Source organism: Phyllobates terribilis, unplaced genomic scaffold, assembly GCF_046119375.1.
Source record: "Phyllobates terribilis strain yellow unplaced genomic scaffold, ASM4611937v1 Scaffold_3__8_contigs__length_932513732, whole genome shotgun sequence".
Classification (NCBI taxonomy): domain Eukaryota; kingdom Metazoa; phylum Chordata; class Amphibia; order Anura; family Dendrobatidae; genus Phyllobates; species Phyllobates terribilis.
Genome location: NW_027362763.1, coordinates 689,358,351 through 689,384,180, shown reverse-complemented (window position 1 = coordinate 689,384,180; position 25,830 = coordinate 689,358,351). Strand labels below are relative to the sequence as shown.

The 25,830-nt window shown below is 48.4% G+C and overlaps 2 protein-coding genes across 3 annotated transcripts in view; one reads left to right on the top strand and one right to left on the bottom strand.

Moving 5' to 3' along the window:
• The window catches only part of AIDA (axin interactor, dorsalization associated), a 37,259-nt gene extending 32,806 nt beyond the window's left edge, over positions 1–4,453 (bottom strand). For both annotated transcript variants that reach the window (XM_073671894.1, XM_073671895.1), the window contains exon 1: positions 4,174–4,453. In XM_073671894.1, the coding sequence (XP_073527995.1) occupies positions 4,174–4,280 (107 nt within the window). In that variant the 5' untranslated portion in view covers positions 4,281–4,453. The remainder of the gene's footprint in view (positions 1–4,173) is intronic.
• Positions 4,454–4,725: 272 nt separating this feature from the next.
• On the top strand, positions 4,726–23,192 carry BROX (BRO1 domain and CAAX motif containing). Its single transcript, XM_073671893.1, has 13 exons — positions 4,726–4,932; positions 12,988–13,125; positions 13,478–13,584; positions 14,261–14,357; positions 15,392–15,487; positions 16,206–16,278; positions 16,441–16,546; positions 17,236–17,325; positions 17,766–17,851; positions 18,797–18,878; positions 19,478–19,628; positions 20,012–20,171; positions 22,530–23,192. The coding sequence occupies exons 2-13, from the start codon at positions 13,025–13,027 to the stop codon at positions 22,614–22,616; spliced, it is 1,236 nt and encodes a 411-aa protein (XP_073527994.1). The 5' UTR covers positions 4,726–4,932; positions 12,988–13,024; the 3' UTR covers positions 22,617–23,192.
• The last annotated feature ends 2,638 nt before the right edge of the window (positions 23,193–25,830 follow it).

The following is a 25,830-nucleotide window of genomic DNA, read 5'->3' as shown; positions in this document are numbered from 1 at the left end:
AAATCTGTGCTTTGGTCTGAGGAGTCCAAATTTGAGATCTTTAGTTCCAACCACCGTGTCTTTGTGCGACGCAGAAAAGGTGAACGGATGGACTCTACATGCCTGGTTCCCACCGTGAAGCATGGAGGAGGAGGTGTGATGGTGTGGGGGTGCTTTGCTGGTGACACTGTTGGGAATTTATTCAAAATTGAAGGCATACTGAACAAGCATGGCTACCACAGCATCTTGCAGCGACATGCTATTCCATCCGGTTTGCGTTTAGTTGGATCATGTTTCAACAGGACAATGACCCCAAACACACCTCCAGGCTGTGTAAGGGCTATTTGACCAAGAAGGAGAGTGATGGGGTGCTACGCCAGATGACCTGGCCTCCACAGTCACCAGACCTGAATCCAATCGAGATGGTTTGGGGTGAGCTGGACCGCAGAGTGAAGGCAAAAGGGCCAACAAGTGCTAAGTATCTCTGGGAACTCCTTCAAGATTGTTGGAAGACCATTTCCGGTGACTACCTCTTGGAGCTCATTAAGAGAATGCCAAGAGTGTGCAAAGCAGTCATCAAAGCAAAAGGTGGCTACTTTGAAGAACCTAGAATATAAGACATATTTTCAGTTGTTTCACACTTTTTTGTTAAATATATAATTCCACATGTGTTAATTCATAGTTTTGATGCCTTCAGTGTGAATGTACAATTTTCATAGTCATAAAAATACAGAAAAATCTTTAAATGAGAAGGCGTGTCCAAACTTTTGGTCTGTACTGTATGTCGGTGCGTGACTGGGGCATATTTCTGACGCAGATCTTTTACTGAATTTGGCGCATTTTACTCGGGTCCACCCAAGATCGAGATGGACATAGAAAATCAGGGCCCAACATGTCTGGGAATATATAGATTTTTTTTTTTTTTTAAACAATTTTCGCTTACCGCAAAGCAACATGACGGCGCCCCCACGAGCTCACACCCAGGTATTAATTTATGGCTGCCCTCCAGCACTGATACCTGTGTGCGCTGTCCCTTTAAGAGCGATTCAGCTGTGGCGAGTAGCAGGGAGGTAGTGCGCGGCGTCGGCCGCCCGTCTGTGTATGGATTTCATCTCTTATTCACATCCTGTTGAGAGTCTCCACCCAAAAAAAAACACAGCCGGAGAGTCTGGGTGGGAACCTGAGCAAATAATCCTGCAAAAGTGACAGGAGTGGAGGAAATCTCTGCGCAGATAGAGTGTTACTGTGTGCAGCCTGCTCCATAACACAGAGGGGGGGAGAGAAAAAAAATCACAGCTGCAGGACGTCTACTACATGATGAGGCAGATCTGACAGTCAGGAGTCTGGGAAAGCTGGGTGCTAGCTCACACTGGAAGAAAAAAAAAAAACACAAACCCATAATGGACGTTGCTGTGGTTATTATATGTCCGCCGCTCTGCCGTCACTAGTCACAACTGACATTCAGGACTGCAGGAAAGTTGGGTGAAAGTCATAATGTTCCCAGAAAGTATTTTGAACTTTTTTTAAAAGTTTTCTTTAAGATCGACTAGTTATGTCTGTACAATGGCGCATTACTGTACATAACCGCACAGAGCAGACATGACTAATCAAGCGCACCAGGAGCACCAGGTTGTATATCTCCTGTTAAAAAAAAATCCAGTTAGATCGTGTTCAACCAGGACGGTTTGTTGCTACTAGATGTAAAAAAGTCACTGACCACAAGTGGTGGTCCTGACAATGAGGGTCTTTTTTTGACCCTCATCCTTGCTGTCAGTGAATGGGTACCTGCAGTGTTGTCTCGGCCGTGTGATAGAATACTGTAACAGCTAGAGTCGTGGGCCCATCGGCCACGTCAGTAATCTGTGCCTGCCCCCCAAAGAGACTGCTACCTACCTTCCGGCATCATCATCAGCCAGGCCGGCTAATCAGAAGAACTGAGGATGTCAGGATGTAGGATGCGGTTCTGGGGGCTCCCATCCGGCGGCCAGACATGGTTCTGCACCAACTCTGGTAAAGGCTTATGAGCTTTCTCCTTCACTGACAGCAAGAGCCAGATATCGATAGGTAGCTGCGGTCTCGCTGATGGTGACACCTACTCGTGAAGAGTCATATCAGGGGGAGTCTAAAGCCACCGAGATATACAGGTAATACGGGGTCCCTATTATGTATGGGGACCCCCGCGGCTGCTCTCACAGTGCCTTTACCTGCTCCTTCCTGACCTCACGAGTCTGAGCTTCTAGGCTGTCGTCTATATACCCTGTAGATTCACCCGTAAATATAATAATATTCGGTTGTTTTTCAATTGCTCATCATTGTTAAGACCACAGATTGCGGTCAGTTACTTTTCTATATCTAGAAGCAACAAACCGTCTTACAACAAGATCGGGCTCGATTTTTTTCGCATTTGCATTACCGCTTACTGATTGAAATGCAAAAATGTTGTAAGATCCAACACGGAGCTGCTGTGAATTCACAGGGTGGGCAGAGAGGGTACGTGAATACTGAATAGTAAGGGGGGATTCACATGGCTTTATTGACATGGACTGAAGAAGCAAAAAAAAAAAAAAAGTATTCATTTGTGACTTTTCAGTCACTTTTCTTTTTGGTTTCTGGTATTTATTATCTTGTTTGCGCCAATTTTCAAAGTGGTTCACGCGGTCCGGAAAAAAAACAAACGCTCTTTTTTTTGCTTGAACTCTTTTGTGGCGTTTTAGAACAAAAAGTGACAGATTCTGCTAAAATATCACAACATTTTCAACATTTTAAAAAGTTGCCATTGATGAGTCAGCCAGAAAACATCCAGAAAACCCAAACCTCGCCCACATAGGTGAACATTAAAAAAATATATAAAAAAACAGCCGAACAAATAAAAAAGGATATGGCGCAAATAAAACGAGACAATGCAATAATGAAGCGGGCCCAATGGTTTTTGTCATATTTTTGGGGATGTTATTTTGTGTATTTGGGGGGGGCGGTTTTTCCTTTCTCTAATCAGAAAAGACTGAAGAATTTACTAATTTTTCACATAGAAAAAAAATCAAAAGCAGGAGCGCTACAAGCGAGTTTTCCCTCTGACAGGCTCAGGCTACGAGTATTCGAATAATAAATGCAGAGGGAGGGGGGGGCATCCACGGGCAGGGACCACCAAGGAGGGAGGGGGGGGGTGGAAATCAGGGGGCAGGAACCACCAGCTAGGAGGGGGGGGCAGGCAGGGACCACCAGCTAGGAGGGGGGGGGGGGACGACGACAGGGACCACCAGCTAGGGGGGGGGGGGGACGACAGGGACCACCAGCTAGGAGGGGGGGGGGGCGACAGGGACCACCAGCTAGGAGGGGGGGGGGGGCGACAGGGACCACCAGCTAGGAGGGGGGGGGGGCGACAGGGACCACCAGCTAGGAGGGGGGGGGGGGGGCGACAGGGACCACCAGCTAGGAGGGGGGGGGGGGGGCGACAGGGACCACCAGCTAGGAGGGGGGGGGGGCGACAGGGACCACCAGCTAGGAGGGGGGGGGGGGCGACAGGGACCACCAGCTAGGAGGGGGGGGGGCGACAGGGACCACCAGCTAGGAGGGGGGGGGGGGCGACAGGGACCACCAGCTAGGAGGGGGGGGGGGGGGCGACAGGGACCACCAGCTAGGAGGGGGGGGGGGCGACAGGGACCACCAGCTAGGAGGGGGGGGGGGCGACAGGGACCACCAGCTAGGAGGGGGGGGGGGAACAGGGACCACCAGCTAGGAGGGGGGGGGGGGAACAGGGACCACCAGCTAGGAGGGGGGGGGGGAACAGGGACCACCAGCTAGGAGGGGGGGGGGACAGGGACCACCAGCTAGGAGGGGGGGGGGGGAACAGGGACCACCAGCTAGGAGGGGGGGGGGACAGACAGGGACCACCAGCTAGGAGGGGGGGGGGACAGACAGGGACCACCAGCTAGGAGGGGGGGGACGACAGGGACCACCAGCTAGGAGGGGGGGGGCAGACAGGGACCACCAGCTAAGGGGGGGGACAGGGACCACAGGAGAGATTAGAGGCAGGGACCCCGGGGCGGGAGGGATCCAGGGGCAGGGACCCCAGGGGGGAATTCAGAGGCGGGGCAGTGACCCCCATATGTCTGGCAGCTGCACCTGTACTGAGGCCTCCCCTACAGTGACACCGCGCACAGGCAGGGGGCGCACCGCAGTACTGCCCCCACTTACATCTGATACTCATCTATGGCCTCCACCAGTTGCCCCCAGGAGTCGAAGTCCGTGCCCTTCTTGAAGCTCGCGTTCCATTTCTGCAGGGTCTTGCTCTGGTCACTCATGGCGTGGCAGGACACACCCGGGAACGAGCTCCTCCACTCAGCTGTGCATCGTCCGGGAAGGTTCACACGTCCCGGGACCGGTCCCGCTGCAGCTGCTGCCCCTCCTCCGCGGCCAAGCCCATCACATCGAGACAGGAAGCCCCGCCGCCAGCACAAGACCCCGCCCACACCGTCATCAGCCAAGCCTCGCTGTCATCGCCAACCCCGCCTCTTTCTCGTCTTCGGACATTTCCATTGGCTTATCGGAAAGAACACGCCCAACAGTTAAAGAGCATTTCAGCACGGCTTGTCGTTACCCTGGCAACCACAGCAGGTTGGTCATCTGCGCATGCTCAACTTCGGCATGACATCATTCAACTCCAGAGGGGGCGGTACATTTGGAATGATTGACTGATCGGTGAGTGTGGTGGGAGCGGCAGGGACAGCACTGCGCATGCGTAGAGGCAAGTCCTCGCCGTGTTTACCTGTGACGGCCTCCGTCATGTGACTCCGCCTCCCGCAGTGGTGACCGCGCTCTGCAGGTGGAGACTTCCCCTGATGTCACAGCCAGGAAGCAGCCGCTCATACTGAGGAGGTCTGCGAGAGCCGAACTTTGGGGGCCACAGGCGGACACTGGGGCCACACGGCGCCAACTTACAAGCTTCCTGCTGTGGTGAGTGCGACCCCCTACATGTGTCGGGGCCGAGTTCTCACAGCACGACCACCTGAGGCTGGGTCTAGCTGTACGGGAACTATAAGTCCCAGAAAGCCGGCAGGTATTTGGGCATGCTGGGAGGTATAGTGTTTACAGCAGAATAATGGTAATGGGACGTCTGGCGCGGGACGCTCTGTGGCGTGGCGGCGGATGTTTCGTGGCGTGAATCTGCGTGGCGGCGGAAGTTCTGTGGCGTGGCGGCGGACGCTCTGTGGCGTGGCGGCGGAAGTTCTGTGGCGTGGCGGCGGAAGTTCTGTGGCGTGGCGGCGGAAGTTCTGTGGCGTGGCGGCGGACGCTCTGTGGCGTGGCGGCGGAAGTTCTGTGGCGTGGCGGCGGACGCTCTGTGGCGTGGCGGCGGAAGTTCTGTGGCGTGGCGGCGGACGCTCTGTGGCGTGGCGGCGGAAGTTCTGTGGCGTGGCGGCGGACGCTCTGTGGCGTGGCGGCGGACGCTCTGTGGCGTGGCGGCGGAAGTTCTGTGGCGTGGCGGCGGAAGTTCTGTGGCGTGGCGGCGGACGCTCTGTGGCGTGGCGGCGGAAGTTCTGTGGCGTGGCGGCGGAAGTTCTGTGGCGTGGCGGCGGACGCTCTGTGGCGTGGCGGCGGAAGTTCTGTGGCGTGGCGGCGGACGCTCTGTGGCGTGGCGGCGGAAGTTCTGTGGCGTGGCGGCGGACGCTCTGGCGTGGCGGCGGAAGTTCTGTGGCGTGGCGGCGGAAGTTCTGTGGCGTGGCGGCGGACGCTCTGTGGCGTGGCGGCGGACGCTCTGTGGCGTGGGGGCGGAAGTTCTGTGGCGTGGCGGCGGATGCTCTGTGGCGTGGCGGTGGACGCTTTGTGGCGTGGCGGCGGACGTTCTGTGGCGTGGCGGTGGACGCTTTGTGGCATGGCGGCGGACGGTTTGGCGGCTAAAGCCAGTCCAAGCTTGTGATCGTTGTCTTTCAGTTGTTTGCGCCCTTAGACTCAATACAGAGTACAATCTCTAATCTGTCAGCCAAAAGGGCTCTGTCCGGGGAGCAGAACATCACTGTGTGGCCCCGAGGACCCCTGAAAGGAGATGTTTGGTCTTTATCGATAAGACTGCGGAGATATGAATCCCCCCAGCACATGCACTGTGGAGATTGGCCGGTTTCTAACACAGTTCCGGAGGGTATGTATGTGTTATACATACTCCTGGGCAGAACCAGTCTACACCGTGTGCAGAATTATTAGGCAAATGAGTATTTTGATCACATGATACTTTTTATACATGTTGTCCTACTCCAAGCTGCATAGGCTTGAGAGCCAACTACCAATTAAGTAAATCTGGTGATGTGCATCTCTGTAATGAGGAGGGGTGTTGACTAATGACATCAACACCCTATATAAGGTGTGCTTAATTATTAGCCAACTTCCTTTCCTTTGGCAAAATGGGTCAGAAGAGAGATTTGACGGGCTCTGAAAAGTCCAAAATTGTGAGATGTCTTGCAGAGGGATGCAGCAGTCTTGAAATTTCCAAACTTTTGAAGCGTGATCACCGAACAATCAAGCGTTTCATGGCAAATAGCTAACAGGGTTGCAAGAGGCGTGTTGGCCAAAAAAGGCGCAAAGTAACTGCCCATGAATTGAGGAAAATCAAGTGTGAAGCTGCCAAGATGCCATTCGCCACCAGTTTTGTCATATTTCAGAGCTGCAACGTTACTGGAGTATCAAAAAGCGCAAGGTGTGCGATACTCAGGGACATGGCCAAGGTAAGGAAGGCTGAAAAATGACCACCTTTGAACAAGAAACATAAGATAAAACGTCAAGAATGGGCCAAGAAATATCTTAAGACTGATTTTTCAAAGGTTTTATGGACTGATGAAATGAGCGTGACTCTTGATGGGCCAGAGGCTGGATCAGTAAAGGGCAGAGAGCTCCACTCCGACTCAGACGCCAGCAAGGTGGAGGTGGGGTACTGGTATGGGCTGGTATCATCAAAGATGAACTTGTGGGACCTTTTAGGGTTGAGGATGGAGTGAAGCTCAACTCCCAGACCTACTGCCAGTCTCTGGAAGACAACTTCTTCAAGCAGTGGTAAGGAAGAAGTCGGTATAGTTCAAGAAAAACATGATTTTCATGCAGGACAATGCTCCATCACATGCATCCAACTACTCCACAGCGTGGCTGGCCAGTAAAGGTCTAAAAGAAGAAAAAATAATGACATGCCCCCCTTGTTCGTCTGATCTGAACCCCATAGAGAACCTGTGGTCCATCATAAAATGTCAGATCTACAGGGAGGGAAAACAGTACACCTCTCGGAACAGTGTCTGGGAGGCTGTGGTGGCTGCTGCACGCAATGGTGATCGAAAACAGATCAAGCAACTGACAGAATCTATGGATGGAAGGCTGTTGAGTGTCATCATAAAGAAAGGTGGCTATACTGATCACTAATTTTTTTTGTTTTTGTTTTTGCATGTCAGAAATGTTTATTTCTAAGTTTTGTGCACTGATATTGGTTTACCTGGTGAAAATAAACAAGTGAGATGGGATTATATTTGGCTTTTATTAAGTTGCCTAATAATTCTGCACAGTAATAGTTACCTGCACAAACAGATATACTCCTAAGATAGCCAAATCTAAAAAAAAAACACTCTAACTTCCAAAAATATTAAGCTTGGATATTTGAGTCTTTTTGGTTGATTGAGAACATAGTTGTTGATCAATAATAAAAATAATCCTCTAAAATACAACTTGCCTAATAATTCTGCTCACAGTCTAGTGTATGGGACGCCCACTGGACAGGCGCTGCCCAGGAGCATGTATAAGGCTGCATGCCCACGATCAGTATTTGCAGCGGTTTGGACGCTGCTCACCTGCGCTGCGTCCAAAACGCTGTGTTGCACAGTGGATGGATTTCTAGGAATCTCCTGCCCACTGTGCTCCTATCTGATGCTGCGTAAACTCACCGGCGGCGCGGCCTTACGAGCCGCAGGATGTCAATTCCTCCACAAAATAAATTTCCCCAGTAGAATGTATAGGAAGCGGTAACTAATTTTCCAATCATTCTGACTTCTGGTTTTCACAGTAAGTACACCAGTTTCATCAAGTTGCAGAGGTTTATGTAGTGATAATATATTGTGAAATCTGACGACAGATCCGCTTTCACTGTAACGCCCGGCTCGTGGCCGTGGGACTTTTTTGTGCAGACGTGTTTTATAACGTTCCTTCTATCACTCGATGTGATAAGTGCTGGATTTCGCGACCTATTAATGATTTTCTTGGCAGTGATTTGTTATTACAGATCCTTTCTATAATTAACCAGCGATGACATCACATCGTCACATGCCGAGTACAGCTCACACATTGCACACCGCGCCCGGAGCCGTGATGCAGCTCCCCACCCATGTGACCTCCGATATCTGATCCCTCGCAGGGCGGCTGTAGCTGTGAATTAGATGTAGCAGAGATAGACAAGTTGGGTGCATTTCTCCTTCCCTCTGCTGCTCCTTGTAAATGCATTTCTATCTCTGTGCTCGCTGAGCGGACGTTATGTATTCTCCATGGTGAGACCGATCCTCTAAGCCCCTTGTCCAGATGAGCACAGACAGGTGGCACCGGTGCAGCAGGACGATTAAGTCGGTGTGGATTCATGCAGCTTGTGGTTTGGGTGGCATGAATCAAGTGGCAGGTTCCCTTAATACATTTACATCACCGGTGTCTGGGGATGGAGCTATCAGAGCGCGGGGCGGCCTCGTCACCAGAGTCTGGGGATGGAGCTATCAGAGCGCGGGGCGGCCTCGTCACCGGTGTCTGGGCGTAGAGATGCCAGAGTGCGGGGCGGCCTCGTCACCGGTGTCTGGGCGTAGAGATGCCAGAGTGCGGGGCGGCCTCGTCACCGGTGTCTGGGCGTAGAGATGCCAGAGCGCGGGGCGGCCTCGTCACCGGTGTCTGGGCGTAGAGATGCCAGAGCGCGGGGCGGCCTCGTCACCGGTGTCTGGGCGTAGAGATGCCAGAGCGCGGGGCGGCCTCGTCACCGGTGTCTGGGCGTAGAGATGCCAGAGTGCGGGGCGGCCTCGTCACCGGTGTCTGGGCGTAGAGATGCCAGAGTGCGGGGCGGCCTCGTCACCAGTGTTGGGGATGGAGTTGGCGTGGTCCCTTTTTCAGGACTTCCTCTTCGGGTTACATCATTGGTCCTGGAGGGACCGGATTTTCAGGTCTGACTTCACTGAGTTTCCTTATACAGAATTTCTTGATGCCCAATGTTTTAACTCTTAATGGTCCAACCGATCTTGTCTGAGCCTCTTCTTACCCGGCCTCCTTGGTAAACGCTGGCACACGTTTTCCCGCACACAGAGTGTACCATGAGGCCCGCCTGACCTTAGGGTGCCTTGACCTGGGACAAGAAATTCTACTCACTGGTATCTTGAAGAGCGTCCACACCACCACTGCAGCCAATCATGAGCCGCTGAGCTCAGTGATTGTCTGCAGTGGTCATGTGTGCTGTAGTTAAGATGTCACTGTTGCAGCGGAGGGCGAGTGAACCTTGCACAAGCCAATAGGCTGAACAAACGTATTCCCAGAGCACCCCTTTAATCGTGTAATTTCCAGGACAGGCCGCAGATGTTTACAGAGGAGTGAGTTGCATAAATATGGCTAATATTTTTGTGATTTAGGCCACTTCACGTGTCACCTACGGATATGAACAACCCGTGTGACTTGTGGTGTAAGAATAATCAGGACATACAGGTCCGTGCTCCTCCTATAACTCCCTGTAGAGTCACTGTGTGCTGCCGTCATGTGATGGAGCAGAGTCATAGACATCGCCCTCCATGGACCCGGCTTGTTGTCTTAAAGTGACAGCCATGGCTGTGGAGTTGGTAAGCCAAATAACTGACTCCGACTCCTCACAACTCAGCGTGGACATAAAGTGCAGCACAGATTCTTCTCCACTAAAAGCCGAGATCCTTAGATCAGGAACAGAACAGACATTTATAGGACATTTCATAACTTCATTACGGCACTTACTTCATTGTACTACTGAACCCAATGTACTATATATTTTAGCAGTCAGTCCATTTTTTACCGACTTCAACTCCAACTCCACCAATATAACCACCGACTCCACAGCCCTGGTGACAGCTACATCTATCTATTGTACAGTGGGTTTTGTTATAATCCATGTATGTAACTAAGAAGTGAGCCGGGAGAAACCTGCTGAGAAAGATCACAGGGCACAATGTAGGGGTACATGGAGCAAAAGAGGGAGGCCTTACTGTGACTACTGAAGGGGAGCCTGGATGATAGGAGGACCCCACTGTAATCACTGGTCTAAGAAGGCACAGATGTCAGAGGCTGAAACTACTGAGAAAGTTGGGTAGGCCTGTTGTGATTACTGGTGTAGAGTGGAAGGCCCCTGCTAAGACTAGTAGGGGGCTCCTCAACAAAGTTGTATAGAGTGTCACTACCTGACACCTAGACCTGGATAAGATTTGTTTACAGCTGTCTTTGGCTTTTCTATGGCCTGTGTCCCGTCTTCTATGTATATGTGTAAATACATATACACACACTGCTCAATAAAATAAAGGGAACACTTAAACAGCAGAATATAACTCCAAGTAAATCAAACTTTTGTGAAATCAAACTGTCCACTTAGGAAGCAACACTGATTGACAATCAATTTCACATGCTGTTGTGCAAATGGAATAGACAATAGATGGAAACTATTGGCAATTATCAAGACACCCTCAATAAAGGAGTGGTTCTGCAGGTGGGGACCACAGACCACATCTCAATACCAATGCTTTCTGGCTGATGTTTTGGTCACTTTTGAATGTTGGTTGTGCTTTCACACTCGTGGTAGCATGAGACGGACTCTACAACCCACAGAAGTTGCTCAGGTAGTGCAGCTCATCCAGGATGGCACATCAATGTGAGCTGTGGAAAGAAGGTTTGCTGTGTCTGTCATCGTAGTGTCCAGAGGCTGGAGAAGCTACCAGGGGACAGGCCAGTACACCAGGAGACATGGAGGGGGCCGTAGGAGGGCAACAACCCAGCAGCAGGACCGCTACCTCCGCCTTTGTGCAAGGAGGAACAGGAGGATCACCTCCAGTGCCCTGCAAAATGACCTCCAGCAGGCCAAAAATGTGCATGTGTCTGCACAAACAGTTAGAAACCGACTCCATGAGGGTGGTATGAGTGCCCGACATCCACAGATGGGGGTTGTGCTCACAGCCCAACACCTTGCAGGACTCTTGGCATTTGCCACAGAACACCAGGATTGGCAAAGTCGCCACTGGCGCCCTGTGGCATCCTTCAGCATGACCAGTTTGGCAGTGGGTCAGTAATGGTGTGGGGTGGCATTTCTTTGGAGGGCCGCACAGCCCTCCATGTGTTCGCCAGAGGTAGCCTGACTGCCATTAGGTACCGAGATGAGATCCTCAGACCCCTTGTGAGACCATATGCTGGTGCGGTTGGCCCTGGGTTCCTCCTAATGCAGGACAATGCCAGACCTCATGTGGCTGGAGTGTGTCAGCAGTTCCTGCAAGATGAAGGCATTGAAGCTATGGACTGGCCCGCCCATTCCCCAGACCTGAATCTGATTGAGCACATCTGGGACATCATGTCTCGCTCCATCCACCTATGTCACGTTGCACCACAGACTGTCCAGGAGTTGGCTGATGCTTTAGTCCAGGTCTGGGAGGAGATCCCACAGGAGACCATCCACAACCTCATCAGGAGCATGCCCAGGCGTTGTAGGGAGGTCATACAGGCACGTTGAGGCCACACACAATACTGAGCCTTATCAGGAGCATGTCCAGGCATTGTTGGGAGGTCTTACAGGCACGTGGAGGCCACACACAATACTGAGACTCATTTTGACTTGTTTTAAGGACATTGCATCAAAGTTGGATCAGCCTGTAGTGTGTTTTTCCAGTGTAATTTTGGGGGTGACTCCAAATCCAGGCCTCCATTGGTTAATAAATTTAATTTCCATTGATGATTTTTGTGTGATTTTGTTGTCAGTACATTCAACTTTGTACAGAACAAAGTATTCAATGAGAATATTTCATTCATTCAGATCTAGGATGTGTTATTTGAATGTTCCCTTTATTTTTTTGAGGTGTGTGTGTGTATATATATATATATATATATATATATATATATATATATATAAATAATTTATTTTATTCATTCTTTGTGACTGTTGGAGGGTGGGGGGGGAGGATCATGCGAAGGAATTACATAACTTCATCAGTGATCATCCAAGCAGTTGGCTGAACATCCTGCCTGTCTCGTCTCCAGCAGTTGGCTGATCACCCTGCCTGTCTCGTCTCCAGCCGTTGGCTGATCACCCTGCCTGTCTCGTCTCCAGCTGTACAGTAGACTAATGATGATGGGATGATTTTTGCACCATTGCCCATGGGGACATATTTGATATTTCATGGGAATGATATTACAGGCTTCACGGTCACTTCAAGGAAAGCCAGTGACAGTCAATAATGACATCTGACTGCGATGACCGGGGCCTCTCTGTCCTGCAGGACCTTTGAATTTATAATATTTCCGTCCTTGTATAATTTGTAATATGACGTCTGAATAATAATCCGCTTCTGTACAGTCGGTGACATTCCCGTCACCACGATACAGGACCCGGCGTACAAGCAGCGGAGCGATGAATGCAACTCTGTGCGGGCTCCTGTAATAATTTATCTGGGAGGATTACAGTAATGACATTGTCTGCGGGTACCCAGGACCTCCGCACAGTCATGTGTCCTGCCCACTGTGATAACTAACGCCCCCCGCAGACAATGGCGCCCTTCACATCTATAGAGTAAAGTCACGGAGGGGGCGGCGGTGGGAAATCTTAGGCCAGTGGAAAAAGGCTTTGAATTTTGATTACTGGGCGTCTCTCCTGTGTCTGGGAAAACTGACAATCAGACCGACACTGTGGCCATATTGGCTTTCTGCTAGCCTTCCAGAAACAAGCGATGGCCCAGTTGCCTCCTGACTTCACCTCGCTGCTGTGATCGTCTCTCTCTTGCTAACACTGATATCTTCTTTCAGGAGAATCGTACTTTGGTAAAGGAACCATCTCCCCAAAATGACCCACTGGTTTCATCGAAATCCACTCAAGGCCACCGCGCCGGTCTCCTTTAACTTCTATGGCGTCGCGTCCACCCCTGCAGCTTCAAAAATGTGCAGGTGAGACAGATGTAATAAGTCAATGCCCCACCTGGCGTAAGGTTTTGATATGCTATCACTTTACAAAATGAGAATATCCCTTTTAATTATAAAAATTCTTACAGCCACCACTAGAGGGAGCTCAACGCATAACACCTTATACAGTTGACTCACATTCGTATGCAGGGAGCTCCCCCTAGTGGTGACCAAAGGCAGCCAGAATGTTATCATGTGCCTTTATGGCTTTTTGAAGAGATTTTTTAAACACCCCTTGAAAAAACAAAACAAAAAAAAAACAGCATCGACCCTATCAAAATACATATTTTATTAGCATATCGGTGAATTACTGGCTGATGTAATTTAACTTTTCTAGTGATTTACGGACGAGCAGAGCGCGACTGCTGGAAATGTTCACAGACTCCACCTGTAACCCGGAGATGATGAAGAACGCCTCGGACACCTACTTCTCCCTGCTACTGGGTGAGTGGCGAAATGGGGGGTGGGTTTCAATTTTGTGGGTGGTACACAATCGTATATATATTTTTTTATGTCGTGGGGGGAAAAATATAGTGTCTGGCATCCTAGCCCCAGTTACAGGGGAAATTCAGCCTCCGAGCTGATCTGGGACGGCTAGGACCCGATCGACTGGAGCAGGAGGGTCTGTTACTGCTTCCTGTACTCGTTCAGCACAGTGTGCACAGCGTTCAAGAAGGAATAGATGGTAATAAACCACCTCTGCCTTCTCTATGGGGAGTCTGGCTGTGTCTGACAGCTCCCAGCAGATCTGAGATGACGCTCTAAAGCATCTCTGCAGAGTTATATCCTCTTATGTTGTCGATCACATGGTGATCCGAAAGTTTAGGGCATTTTTTTTTTAAGCAAGGGCACCGTGCATGAACTTTAAGTAAGAAAAATTCCAAAACTTTATGAAACAGTCGTCGATTCAATATTTTGTGTCTCAGAGTAAACCCTTTGTTTGCGCCATCCTAGGGGTTATATGTCTGGTATCGGTGTAGCCTCGGATCCCAGAAAACGAGGCGGTAAAGCCGATGTTCGGTGCAGCTTACAGCGAAGGAACACTACACTGGATAAGGTACAGACTGGGGAACTTCTTTGGCTCATATTCTGTTTTGGTTCTTTTCTCTTGGACATTTAGGCTTCATTAACGCGCTGGATGGAGGAACGCAAGACAATAAACTGCGATACATCCAGAACTTCAAGTGGACGGACACCCTGCAGGGCAGCGTGCCAAGGTAGTCTGCATCACACCTGATGTATCCAGAGGGTGGTACATGAGGAGACTGGAAATAAGTATTGCACAAGTCACCAATTTTCTAAGTAAATCTATTTCTAAAGATGCTATTGACATGAAATTCTCCCCAGATGTCGGTAACAACCCATCCAATCCACACAGGCAAAGAAATCATCCATAGATGTCCATAATTAAGTTGTGTGTAATAATGAGAAATGACAGAGGGAAAAAGTATTGAACACACTTGAACATGCTTTTTGTTCAGCAGTGGAGTCTTGTGTGCTGAGCGTCCATACAGGCCGTGGAGGTTGTGTGCTGAGCGTCCATACAGGCCGTGGAGGTTGTGTGCTGAGCATCCATACAGGCCGTGGAGGTTGAGTGCATTACCTATAGTTTTCTGTGGAACAATTGTATCTGCTGATTCCAGGTCTTTCTGTAGCTCTCCACAGGTGGTCCTTGGCTCTTGGACCACTCTTCTGATAATTCTTTTCACTCCTCTGTCTGAAATCTTGTGTCAGTGCTCACTGGAACCTTCAGTAGTTTAGAAATTCTCCTATAACCGATGCCATCAGTATGCTTTGCAACAATAAGGTTGTGAAGGTGTTGAGAGAGCTCACTGGTTTTACCCATCATGAGATGTTTCATGTGTGGCACCTTGGTAATGAGACACCTTTTTATAGGGCATCAGTTGAACCAGCTGATATTATTTGTCACTAAGTAGCAGGATTGCTTTCTAATTACTGATAGATTTCAGCTGGTGTCATGACTTTCCGTGGCTTTTTGCTTCTCTCTTTCTTCATGTGTTCATTACCTTTTCCCTGTGTCATTTCTCATTATTACACATCATTTATGTACATCTATGGATGATTTCTTTGCCTGTGTGGATTGGATGGGTTGTTACCGACATCTGGTGAGAATTTCATGTCAATAGCACCTTTAGAAAATTGGTGACGTGCTCAATACTTATTTCAGTAGATTATGAGCCGTCCTCAGAGTGTACTTAGGTCCTGTCGTTGTTTTCTGTTCTTCTTGCAGCGCCCAACAAGATGCTGTTTTTGAGTTGATCTCGATGGGTTTTAACCTGGGTCTTTGGTACAGCAAATCTGCATCCCGGCTGGCTGGAAAGGAAGAGTGAGTACTGACTGTCTGCACTTTTATGGCCAAGAGTCCTTGACATGTTGTGGAATAATGGATTCTAAAAGAGAATTATTTTTTTTTCCCAATTACTAGGTTTTTTTTGCCTTTTGGCACTGTGTGACCGTATCTACAAATGATCAATTACTTGTCTATTTTTTTTGCAACTGTTGTTGTTAATGCTCCAGTGCATTGAAAAAAAAACCTCCAAATCCTATTGTTTTGTGTATACATCTCTTTGCAGACCTATGCGTCTCCATGGTTACAGACCCTGTGTGTTGCGGTCTTGCAGTCAGCTGACTATACAGATAAATCTTGGGTACTAGACGGGGTCCCGCTTTCTCATACAGACGGGCACCGCCAGCAGCCCCAAGATTTCTCCTCTTCCAGCCTCTGAAGGACGATCGCATTACTATTCTACAGTAACTGGACGTGTCGTCTATCAGTCACCTGACTACTGCTGCCAATCACTGACCTCATCAGTAGTGACCTTTGCATATTTGGCAGTGGCAGCTGAGACCAATGATTGGCTGCAGTGGTCAGTTGACTGATAGGAAGCCATCTGGGACCGGCAGAGTGGCGTGGCAGTACTGAATAGGTGGGGGAATTTTTTAAAGCATTCCCCACCGTAGGGACAATTTTATATAAACTCAGAGAAGCCCTTTAACTTGCGGCGGTCCTGACCCCGAACCGTCCGTGACACGATGTCTTGCAGCATTACAGAAACCGAGGCCAAAGAAGTTCACAAGAGTCTGAAGATCGCGGCGGGGATTTTCAGCTATCTGAAGGTAAAGTGTGACCTCGTACATCTCTCTCCAGAAAGCTCACAGACCTATTATAAATCAATGTTATGGGATCACTTTATGTTCTGCTGCAAAATGTTTAGCTAAAAAAAAGATTTAAAGTAACTTTTTGTAAGTAAAGAAAACATAATGCTGGTGTGTTTTCAGGAGACTCACGTTCCAAAACTCATCTCCCCGGTAGAGAAAGGACGGGATATGGAAAGTCGGGTGATCGACGCTTATATCATCCAGTGCCAGGCGGAAGCACAGGAAGGTACGGTGGTCCTAGTCATGTATGAGAAGGATAAAGCCCCCCCATTACTGTACAATGGGCGTGTGTTATGAGGTTCTGCAGCAGCTGAGGTGTATGATGAGGTTCTGCAGCAGCTGAGGTGTATGATGAGGTTCTGCGGCAGCTGAGGTGTGTGATGAGGTTCTGCGGCAGCTGATGTGTATGATGAGGTTCTGCGGCAGCTGATGTGTATGATGAGGTTCTGCGGCAGCTGATGTGTATGATGAGGTTCTGCGGCAGCTGAGGTGTATGATGAGGTTCTGCGGCAGCTGATGTGTATGATGAGGTTCTGCGGCAGCTGAGGTGTATGATGAGGTTCTGCAGCAGCTGAGGTGTATGATGAGGTTCTGCAGCAGCTGAGGTGTATGATGAGGTTCTGCAGCAGCTGAGGTGTATGATGAGGTTCTGCGGCAGCTGTGGTGTATGATGAGGTTCTGCGGCAGCTGATGTGTATGATGAGGTTCTGCGGCAGCTGAGGTGTATGATGAGGTTCTGCGGCAGCTGAGGTGTATGATGAGGTTCTGCGGCAGCTGAGGGGCGTACGGCGAGGTTCTGCGGCAGCTGAGGGGCGTACGGCGAGGTTCTGCGGTAGCTGAGGGGCGTATGGTGAGGTTCTGCAGCAGCCAGTAGCACACTATCACTCCAGCACTATGACGTCTCTTTCTCTCCAGTGACCATCGCTCGGGCGATTGAATTGAAGCACAACCCCGGTCTGATCGCGGCTTTGGCCTATGAAACCGCTAATTACTACCAGAGAGTCGGTGAGTGTCTCGTGTCTCCACCTCTGTCTCGTGGTCTTCCTGTGAAGCGGATTATATGGGGACAGCTCCAGGTCCTGCCCACGGCTGCAGGGGAACCGCTGCCACTTACTACCTCCATTCCCAGAGCGTCCACTAGAGGGCGACAGTCACTAACACTTATAATCAGAGCAGGAACATCCAGTATATAGACGAGACGACATGACTTTGGGGTCCGATTCTAGGGCCCCGCTATTACTAGGGGACCCTGTCTGTGACTGGAGGAATGGCCGAATGTGAGCGCTCAGCTGTTTTTTCTGGTGTTATTCATTAGTAGAAAGAGTCACAGCACAATACAGGGTGGTAATTGGGAGTCCTTCTTCTCGGTCACTGTGGGGGTCCGGGAGATCAGATCCCCCCCTACTTTAAAGTGAACGTTTTTTGCCATTTCCCTTTGTTTTTAGATCACACCCTTTCCAGCCTGGACCCGGCGTACATCGCGAAGTGGAGGAGTTATACCCAGCTGAAGATGTGTTTCTATATGGCTTATGTAAGTGTACACCCCGTACTACAGGGGGCGCTATCGACCTACAGCTCACACATGAATTTATCCTTTTCCCTTCGCAGTTAGTTTTCTTTTATTCCTCCCCTTCTTCCAAGAATCATAACTTTTTTGTATATATTTTTCTGTCCATCCATGAGGGCCATGGATAAAGCCGGGCGAGGGCACAGTCATTGGTGCCATTTTAGGGGAACATATACAGTTTTGATAATTACCACTGCTAATGACTGACAGGTATTTAAAGGGGTATTCTAATCTCCAAAATCCTATCCTAATATATAGTAGGAATAATAATAATAATAATTAATAATATTTGTAAATACCTCCAATTAGCAATGTGGTATAGTTCTCCTGATAACCTATGTCACTTACCCCACATGCAGGGCATTTCAGTAGCTTAGGTGTCCATGGTTACAACCACTAGCAACTAACTAACTGTCACTATGAGTGGTTGTAACCATAGATACCTAAGCTACTGTAATGCCCGGCACAAGGGGTAAGTAACATAAGTTATCAGGAGAACTATACTACATTTCTAATTAGAGATATTTGCTAATATTATTATTATTATTATTATTATTATTATTACACCTAGTACATATTGGGATATGATCTTGGCGATGGGAACACCCCTTTAAGTGGTTAAACAGCCGTGATCGGAGCTAGTTCTGGGGACTGCTCTCAGTCACAGGTACTAGCTGTATAACACAGCCGGCACCTGCCTAGTATTGCGTAGGCTCCGCTATACACCTGACATGTGCCGCAGATGTACTTCGAGGGGTTAAGTGATATCTTTACTTGTCTGATCTGTCACTTTTGATGGGGGATGAGCAGGGACATATGGGGGTCCGTCGGCATCACATTAGTATAGTCTGATGGGGGTGGTGTTGTGTTAACTCTGCATATCACACCGCTCACCGCTGCCCTCTACAGGCTTTCTGCTATCACGGTCAGACTCTCCTAGCAAGTGACAAGTGCGGGGAAGCAATACGGTCCCTGCAGGAATCTGAGAAATGTAAGTCCATGTTCTTCATATTGTGTGCGCCTGATGTGTCGGAGAGATGAGCGGTGCCCAGACAGCCCCAATGCCGCTTATCTCCAATCTGTGATAGATGGGGGGCATCCGACTGCTCTGTGTAAATGGAGAGCTAGTGCGTGTGGTTGACCTCCACACTGAGGGTCCTATAAAGGTGTATGGACCGATGGTGGAGCGTGCGTTCACACGGGACTATGGGACCCCCACTCTCTGGATCAGTGGAGGTCGCAGAGTTCTGAGAAAGGGAAAAAAAGAAGTACGATTATTTTGTTGAAAATTAAGTCACGCTCCTTATTTCCAGGATACCCCGTAATCTGCTTATTTTTGGGCAACGGATTGTCCAAAGCGGAAGCCCCTCATCCAAACTAATCCGCTTCTGTCCCCCCTCTCACAGCGTTCAGTCTGAGGGTGAGAGCGCGGCTTCAGCTGCATCCCCCTCCTCCCCCTTTATTATTATTTATATACCAGCAGTTCTGGGACCGGTGACGTTGAAGACATCGATGGTTCTAGTGATCGTACATCAGGTTGTACAGGAGTATGAAGGGTTTGCTTCATTGTTCTTACTTTTCCTTGTGAAGTTTATGGCAAGGCCGAGGCTTTATGTAAGGAGTACGGTCAAACCAAAGGCCCAGGAACCACGGCAAAGCCCTCGGGACACATCTTCTTCAGGAAACTGGGAACACAAGTAAAGAACACGCTCGAGAAATGTCAGCGGGAAAACGGATTCATGTAAGTCACAGGTTTCGTGGAGGATATCTCCGAAAATCTCTCACCTCCAGGACAGAAGGCAGTGATGTCATCAGATGCCCCTCGGTACGGGAAGGCTGTGATGTCGTCAGAAGCACCCCGTTACGGGAAGGCAGTGATGTCATCAGATGCCCCTCGGTACGGGAAGGCTGTGATGTCGTCAGAAGCACCCCGTTACGGGAAGGCAGTGATGTCATCAGATGCCCCTCGGTACGGGAAGGCAGTGATGTCGTCAGATGCCCCCTGGTACGGGAAGGCAGCGATGTCGTCGGATGCCCCCCGGTACGGGAAGGCAGCGATGTCGTCAGATGCCCCCCGGTACCGGCTGCCAATATAAACAAAACAATATTCATTGTATATTTCAGTTACTTTCAGAAGGTTCCTTCGGAGGTGCCAGAATTGGAGCTAAAGGCTAACTATGGCCTGGTGCAGCCGGTGCCTTTTGAGCTCCCAGCTATGAGCCCACAGTGGACCCCGGAGACGCAGGCAGGATTCGACCTGACGAAGAGGCCAAAGGACGACAGTGTAAGACGCCGGCTCTGCCGCGCTGTGTAGTCCAGTTTTCTCTGGATTGTACATCACTCTGTAGTGGCAGGTGACCCGTCGTCCCCCCTCTCGCCAACGCTGATGTATAGCTTCCCAGAGCCAGAACTTTTACATGTTTCCTTTGATATGGCCGTATGAGGGCTTGAAAACCACAATCTCGCTTTTCTTAAAGGGAATCTGTCCGCAAGATTCCCCCCTCCTCCGAACTGTTTACATGTGTAAAGAGAAGTCTCCATACCTTTAGCTAGAAATTCTGTTCCTCCATTACCGAGAAATCTCCTTTTGAATCATTATTCAAATGAAGCTGAAGTGCTTTCGGCGTGTGAAAGCACTTTAAAGTTTCTACTCTCCCCAGCTCTATTTTGTTCTCCTGAATCTGACTTTTATATATTTTGTTCCTGAGCCTCTCCATTCCTGAGATATGGACCACACATCCCTGTATATAAATCTAGTCTTTTCAGGCAAAGGGGGCATGGTCCTCACGAATACACCCGTAGGAAAGAGTCAAGGACCACTCCCACTTGGCTAAGAAAACTAGATTTACATAGAGGGAAGAAGTTGTCACATCTCGGGAGCAAAAGAAAGACAACTTTGCAGTGGAAAAGAAAGTTTATTAAATGGTCACTGTTTCAGCAGCATAACTAACTTACTGTTAAAATATATTAGAAAGTTTCTTATTTGTTCTTATCAGAGAAATCTGTTTCTTTCTCCACTTCTCAGCCACTTCTTATACTTCTCCCTGCCTCCTGAATTCGTCAATTAGTCTAAAACACTGCTAATATCTGTCTTGTTCAGACAAGACAGACTGCCAGTTCACTGAGGGATCAGATTACTGCTGCCTATTGGAGCTTGAGGAGCAGAGTGAGAGTAAAAATCAGCAGCAGGATCTTTATACCTAAGTTTCTTACCCCAGAGCTGTATTCACAGCTACACTGCTCAGTACTGCTGTATAACATCTTCCATGCTGCTGCTTTTTTAAACACTTGCTACATAGAGACAGAAAATGAATCTCTTGGTGTCCCTGTGTGTTGTGTATACAGGACATTATAGTAGATACTTTCCACCTACCAGCTCAGAGACAACTGAAATGTACAGATAGAGCCGGCAGAGAGAAAACTGGTGAGAATGCAGGATACAAGTCATAATGGTCAGAAAGTGTTATTCCCCTAAAAATCTCTAATAATGTTTTGTTTTTGTTTTTTCAATGAGTGCGGAGATTGAGAAAGTAAATATAGTGTAAGGCTATGTGCCCACTATGTGTTCTTCAAGCGTTTTTGCCGCGGAATTTCCGCAGCGAAAACGCTTGAAAAACAAACGCTTGGTAATACGTGCCCCATGGTCCCCAATGATAATCCGTGCTGTGCACATGCTGCGGAAAGTTCCCCTGCGGATTATCATTCCGGAAAAATCCGCAGCATGTCCATTCATTTTGCGGACACGCAGCGTAACTGCCGCCATTGACTTGCATTGGATCGCATAATATCCGCATCACTGCATGTACACACGTGGATATGAAGCGATTCAAAGTGCGGATGGTACCACGGGTCTGGAGAAGAGGAGACTCTCCTCCAGACCTGGGTACCATAGTACCTGTAAAAAAAAATTTAGAAAAAATTAAAATAAAAAATAAAGATTATACTTCCCTTCTGATGGCCCCCGGTCTTTTCTCCGCTGCGTACGGTGTGTTGGGTGACTCGCAATGGTCTAAAAGGACCTTCCATGACGTCATTTAGTCATGTGACAGGTCACGTGACCTGTCACATGACTAAATGACGTCATGAAAGGTCCTTTTAGACCATCGCGAGTCGCCCAACACACCGTACGCAGCGGAGAAAAGACCGGGGGCCATCAGAAGGTGAGTATAATCTTAATTTTTTTTTTTTTACCATTCTTTTTCTTTTTTTTTTAACTATTTACTTGGTAACACTATATAAATCCATGCCGGTTGCATGGATTTATATAGTGTGACCAAGTTGTCAAGCAATTTTCCAAGTGATGCTAAAATCGCTTGGAAAGCGCTTGACAACCCGCATGTGGAAATGCATGTGAAGAACGCTTGACATCCGCATGTCCCTGGCAGGAAAACGCATGTACAATCCGCATGTACAATCCGCATGTACAATCCGCATGTACAATCCGCATGCGTTTTTCCTGCAAGGGAAAAGCAGAAAAAATATGCAGCATTTCTGCATCGTGGGCACTTAGCCTTATAGACAAAAATTTCTATCGTTGCGTATACAATAGATTAGTGGTAAAAAAAAAAAAAAAAAAGAAGTGAAAGCGAAAGGTAGTCTAAGGTTGGATACACTTAACATTGATATGTCCCCCATGCTCCAGGCCAAACCGAAGAAAGAAGAAGAGGTGAAGCCCATGAAGGAACCGGACATAAAGCCCCAGAAGGACAGCGGCTGTCAGATCTCCTAATCCACCCGAGAATCCACTATCATTAAACACCAGAATCCAGGACCTCCTTTCTTTTACTTCTAGAGGTGAAGAGATCCAATCACCAGATCACAGTTTTTTATTTACTGGATATAGGACTTGGACACGTCTCATCCCTCCGGTGCTGGGAATAGATAAGCACCTTTACCTAATAAATGGATGTTCCTCTCCTCCTGGTGGCATGGACCTCTCTCTAGTCAGGACTGACAGATCTCCAACCATAACCCTTCACTAACCTAATGGTGCATCTTGCACATAACACGCTGTGTGTAATTACAATCAATACCAAACGAGGGCAGGCTGTGTATACTGCATGGTTACAGCCAGACCCCTCCGCTCTCCTGACAAGTTTATACTAGTAAATTCGGTAGCATCATTTCTTAGAATCGTGAAGTCCCTGAAAAGTTTCCAAAATCCGTCTTGTTCAGACAAGACAGACTGCCATGCTTTTAAGTAATTCTGTCTTTATCCTAGAGCTGGATTCACAGCTACACTGCTCAGTACTGCTGTATAATGTCCTCAATGCTGCTGCTGATTTTAAAAAATTTGCTACATAGAGACCTGTCTGCGTGTGCTGTGTATGGGAGACATCATAGCAGCTAATCTCTTTTCCTTAAATGTAGGAATAAATTGAAATATAGGGTGTTAGAGATGGGCGGATCGATTGGTGGAACCTTGGTATGTCGGCCTGGTCAGGAGGCTCCCGAATCTTTTACATTTTGTGATTAGCCAAGGCTGGTGCGTCGTCATCTGTGCATCATGCCAGACCGGCTAATCAAAAGCCATGCTGGGTATCCCGGAAGGTAATAGATTCATGAGACTACAGACCAGGAGGAATAACAGAGGAACGGACGCAATATATCATTCTAAGAAAAGATGCTTTAAAATTGACATAATCAGGATGAGTGGTCCTTTTAGGGGTCAGATGATCCTATACGATGGTGCAACAGGGTACAAGTCATTAACTACTGAAGATGTCGTACGGCAATAAATCTACAACCATAGACCATGTGCTCACAATCGTTTGCCCGACAGCTTTCACTCCCGACCCCCCCCCCCCCCCCCGCCCCCGTACACGTGTCCGAGGGCTCTTCTTTCAGACGCCCCTCATACACATGCATGCTCAGTTTGCTCCAGCATGCATGTGTAAATGGGGAGAGTGGAGATAGCCGCTGGCAAACACCTCTGGTGGCGGCTTATCTGCCTAGAAAACTAAAGGATCAGGCGGTAAAATTTAGAATTCCCGACCCTTATCCCCATCTGTCAGGGGAAAGAGTCAGTCTGGAGGACCCATGCAGATTTAATAATCGGCCAATTCACATAAAATGGGCAGGTTTGGGCAACTTTAATGTGTTTAAGGGCCTTAAAAGGGTTGTCCCAACTTGGCAAGTAATCGCCTATCCCGAGAACAGGCCGTCGCTCCACTCATTGTCTATAGGGCTGTCGGGGATAGCGGAGTACAGCACTTGGCGGTCTTCGGCAGGCCCATAGACAATGAGTAGGGCAGAGATACGTAGACGCAGTCACTGTTCTATTCTAAAGGGGCATTTCAGAGCCTCGTTTTTGGGATTGGTGGGGGTCCAATGTGTGCAACGACATATCCAGCAGCCTTCAACTGTGGGGAGGGTGTGAAAAGTGCAGCGCAGTCTGCTTTTATTGCTATATATGTATGTAACGCCTTGTGTATATATAGAGTATATTTGTACAGCAGTGCACGCAGGTATCCCCTGTATATATAGAAGTATATACATTAACTTGACGTCACTTCTGGAGAATATTTGAGCTGTTTTTCTGCAGGTATAGAAGGTAATATAAATAATAAATCTTTACTTACAACTAATGGCGTCTAAAGGATGTGACTTTCTAATTACCGCCCCGGTGTAACGCCTGATATACTCCATTCACCCCTTTGCTGCTTTTCGGTAAATACTCAGGATGTAAGATCTCACATTTTTTACTGCCACCTCATGGCCTATACTTGTGAAAGTATTCAACCCCTCCCCACCCCTTGGCATTTTTCATGATTTACTATTCATCCCCTCCCCAACCCTAAAGTCAGTACTTTGTAGAGCCTCCTTACAGCTGCAAGTCCCTTTGGATAAGTCTTTCCACATCTTGCCACTGGGATTTTTGACCATTGCTCAAGGCAAAACAGCTCCAGCTCCTTCAAGTTACGTGGTTTCTTCTAGTGAACAGCAATCTTCAAGTCTGACCACAGATTCTCTATTGGATTAAGGTCTGGGCTTTGACTCGGCCACTCCAGAACATATACACGTTTCCTCTTAACCACTCGAGTGTTGCTTTAACAGTATGTTTTGGGTCATTGTCTTGTTGGAAGGTGAACCTCCGTCCCAGTCTCAAATAACTGACACACTGAAACAGGTTACGCTCAAGAATATCCCTATATTTCATACCATTCATCTTCCCCTCGACTTGGACCATTTCCCCTGTCCCTGCTGCCAAAAAACCTCCTCACAGTGTTATGTTGCTGCCACCACCATGTTTCACTGTGGGGATGGTGTTCTTGGTTTGATGAGCTGTATTTGTTTAGCGCCAGACATAGCGTTTACCTTGGTGGCCAAAAAGTTCAATTTTGGCCTCATCTGACCCACAGCACCTTTGTCCAGACATTTGGGGAGTCTCCTACATGTCTTTTGGCAAACTTAAAACGAGCCTTGCAATTTATGTGTGTTAGTAAAGGCTTTTTTCTGCCCACTCTTCCATAAAGGCCACCTTTATGGAGAGTACGGCTTATTGTGATCGTATGGACAGATACTCCAGTCTCTGTTAGGGAACTCTGCCTCTCCTTCAGGGTTACCTTTGGTCTCTGTACTGCCTCTCTGATTAATGCCCTCTTTGCCGGGCCGAGAGTTTTGGTGGGCGCCCTCTCTTGGCAGGTTTGTTGTGGTGCCATGTTCTTTCCATTTGATGATAATGGATTTGATTGTGCTCCGAAAGATCCTCAGAGATTGGGATATTCTTTTATTACCAAACCCTGGCTTGTACTTCTCAACAACTTTGTCCCTGACTTGTTAGAAGATCTCCTTGGTCTTCATGGTGTTTGGTTAGTGGTGCCTCTTACTTAAAGGAAAGGTGGCATAAAAAAAAAATTCAACAAAAAAATATATATATAAAAATGTAAAGTATTAATGTTTTAATTAAAAAAAATATATATTTGTTTTTAATGAAGTAAAAT